At 48.2% G+C, this 1,588-nt stretch overlaps 1 protein-coding gene across 5 annotated transcripts in view; it reads right to left on the bottom strand.

Moving 5' to 3' along the window:
* Smurf1 (SMAD specific E3 ubiquitin protein ligase 1) overlaps window positions 1-1,588 on the bottom strand; it is a 102,186-nt gene that overhangs the window by 16,750 nt on the left and 83,848 nt on the right. For 3 of the 5 annotated variants that reach the window (XM_026789723.1, XM_005368053.2, XM_013354081.2), the window contains 3 exons: window positions 1,331-1,415; window positions 974-1,051; window positions 28-174 (listed from right to left, as the gene is read on the bottom strand). In XM_026789723.1, coding sequence (XP_026645524.1) covers window positions 28-174; window positions 974-1,051; window positions 1,331-1,415 — 310 coding nt within the window. The remainder of the gene's footprint in view (window positions 1-27; window positions 175-973; window positions 1,052-1,330; window positions 1,416-1,588) is intronic. The other 2 variants (XM_005368054.1, XM_013354080.2) reach the window with 1 other exon arrangement.

Here is a 1,588-nt window from a genome sequence, read left to right on the forward strand (position 1 = left end):
AGGCCAGCAAAGATATTATAGTCTTACTTCATGATATGGTGAAGCCGTGGGTCTGTAAACTGGGTTGTCCTATTATTGTGATCTACAAAATAGATTCTTCCCGACACTGTACTTCTGACTTCCCAGCCTGGAGGCAATGGCCCAAGTTCATCACAGTTCACACTGTTAAGGTCTCTAGCAAAACGGAACGTAAAGAGAGCTTTATTCCACTGAAAACCAAGGAACAGACCAACATTCAGTGGCAGCAGCCACAGAGGTTTCCTGGCAAGGTACCCACATCCCTGTCAGTGCTACCTGTGCCAACCCCAGTGAGTCCAAACAAACCTCTGGCCTACAAAGAGCAGCAGCACCTGACAGGTAGCACAGACCTCTCAAGTGTTCATGCCCCCCATAAGGAATGGAGTTACCCCAGGAAGGGCTTTCCTCATGCTATACGAGCAGGAAGCACCTGACTCCCATAAGGAAGCTCTTGGGAATCACTAATCAAACCAGAAGCTCGGTGTAGCTAAGATTCCTCCCCTGAGAAGCTCCTGAGGGCCCCACTCTCTCAAGGCTGGGAGAGGGAGAACAGAGGATGCACTCGATGACACAGGGCCCACAAGGCAGCCCTGTGTTCACCAAGTGCTTTCACTTTGGCCCCTTGGTAACTTCACTGTGCTCCAGTCAGAAGGGACCGTGTGCCTGCTCAAGACACACGTTAATCAGGGATTCACATGGACGCCTGTCCTTTCTTAGATGCATACCGAGAAGCACCTCAGTCATTTGCAGGTAATATTCACATGCAAATGGCAGACCCTGAATTTTAAATTCAACACCAAAGATAGGAAGCTGGGTCTCGAGGAACAAATCGAGAATGAAAAGGGAGTGAGCATTACCCGAGGTGTCTTAGGTAGCAATGCTACTGTAAAAGGAAAATAGCAAAGAAAGAGAGAAACTTAACTCTGGCACAGGGTGGGGCGGGGGTCTCTCTGACCTGGGCTCGGATGTATGGCCTTGTAGAAGGAATTCGTATAGAAAAGCTTCATCTCCCCCCGGAATGGTCCCCAAGGGACTGAGGAAGAGGGACAGTAAAGTAGAAGAGAGAGAGGGTAACAGAGTCTTTATCTTTCCTGTTTCACTTTGTAGCAAGGAAAATTTTATGCATTTACAAAAAAAGTAGAGAGAGATCACAGTAGATGGTCACATGACCAACTCAAGGGCGACCAAGGCCCACCGTGGTTCCACACTCCCCCACATATGCCCCTGCCCAGCAAGTCCCAGCCTCCATCTCCCTTCACATGGCAGTTAGAGTCCATGAGAGGGGCTGGCTCTTCAAGCCTGTGAGGCCTACCTGGGGATCCTGGGATCATGCCACGTGCTGACTCCAGTCTGCGTGTGCAAAAAGTAAACTTGTCCCTGTACTGTCGTCCTTTGCTCTGCACGAGAAAGGAATCTGAGTGAGTAAATTCAGCTCCACAGTTTCCTACTCCAATCCTATTTTCAGATTCTTAAGCTTTTATTTTATTTCATGTATGTATATATGATAGTGTTTTGACACAGGTCTTACAATGTAGACCAAATCAGCCTTGAACTCATGATTCTCCTGCCT

This window comes from Microtus ochrogaster, unplaced genomic scaffold (assembly GCF_000317375.1).
Source record: "Microtus ochrogaster isolate Prairie Vole_2 unplaced genomic scaffold, MicOch1.0 UNK27, whole genome shotgun sequence".
NCBI classification, from domain to species: Eukaryota; Metazoa; Chordata; class Mammalia; order Rodentia; family Cricetidae; genus Microtus; species Microtus ochrogaster.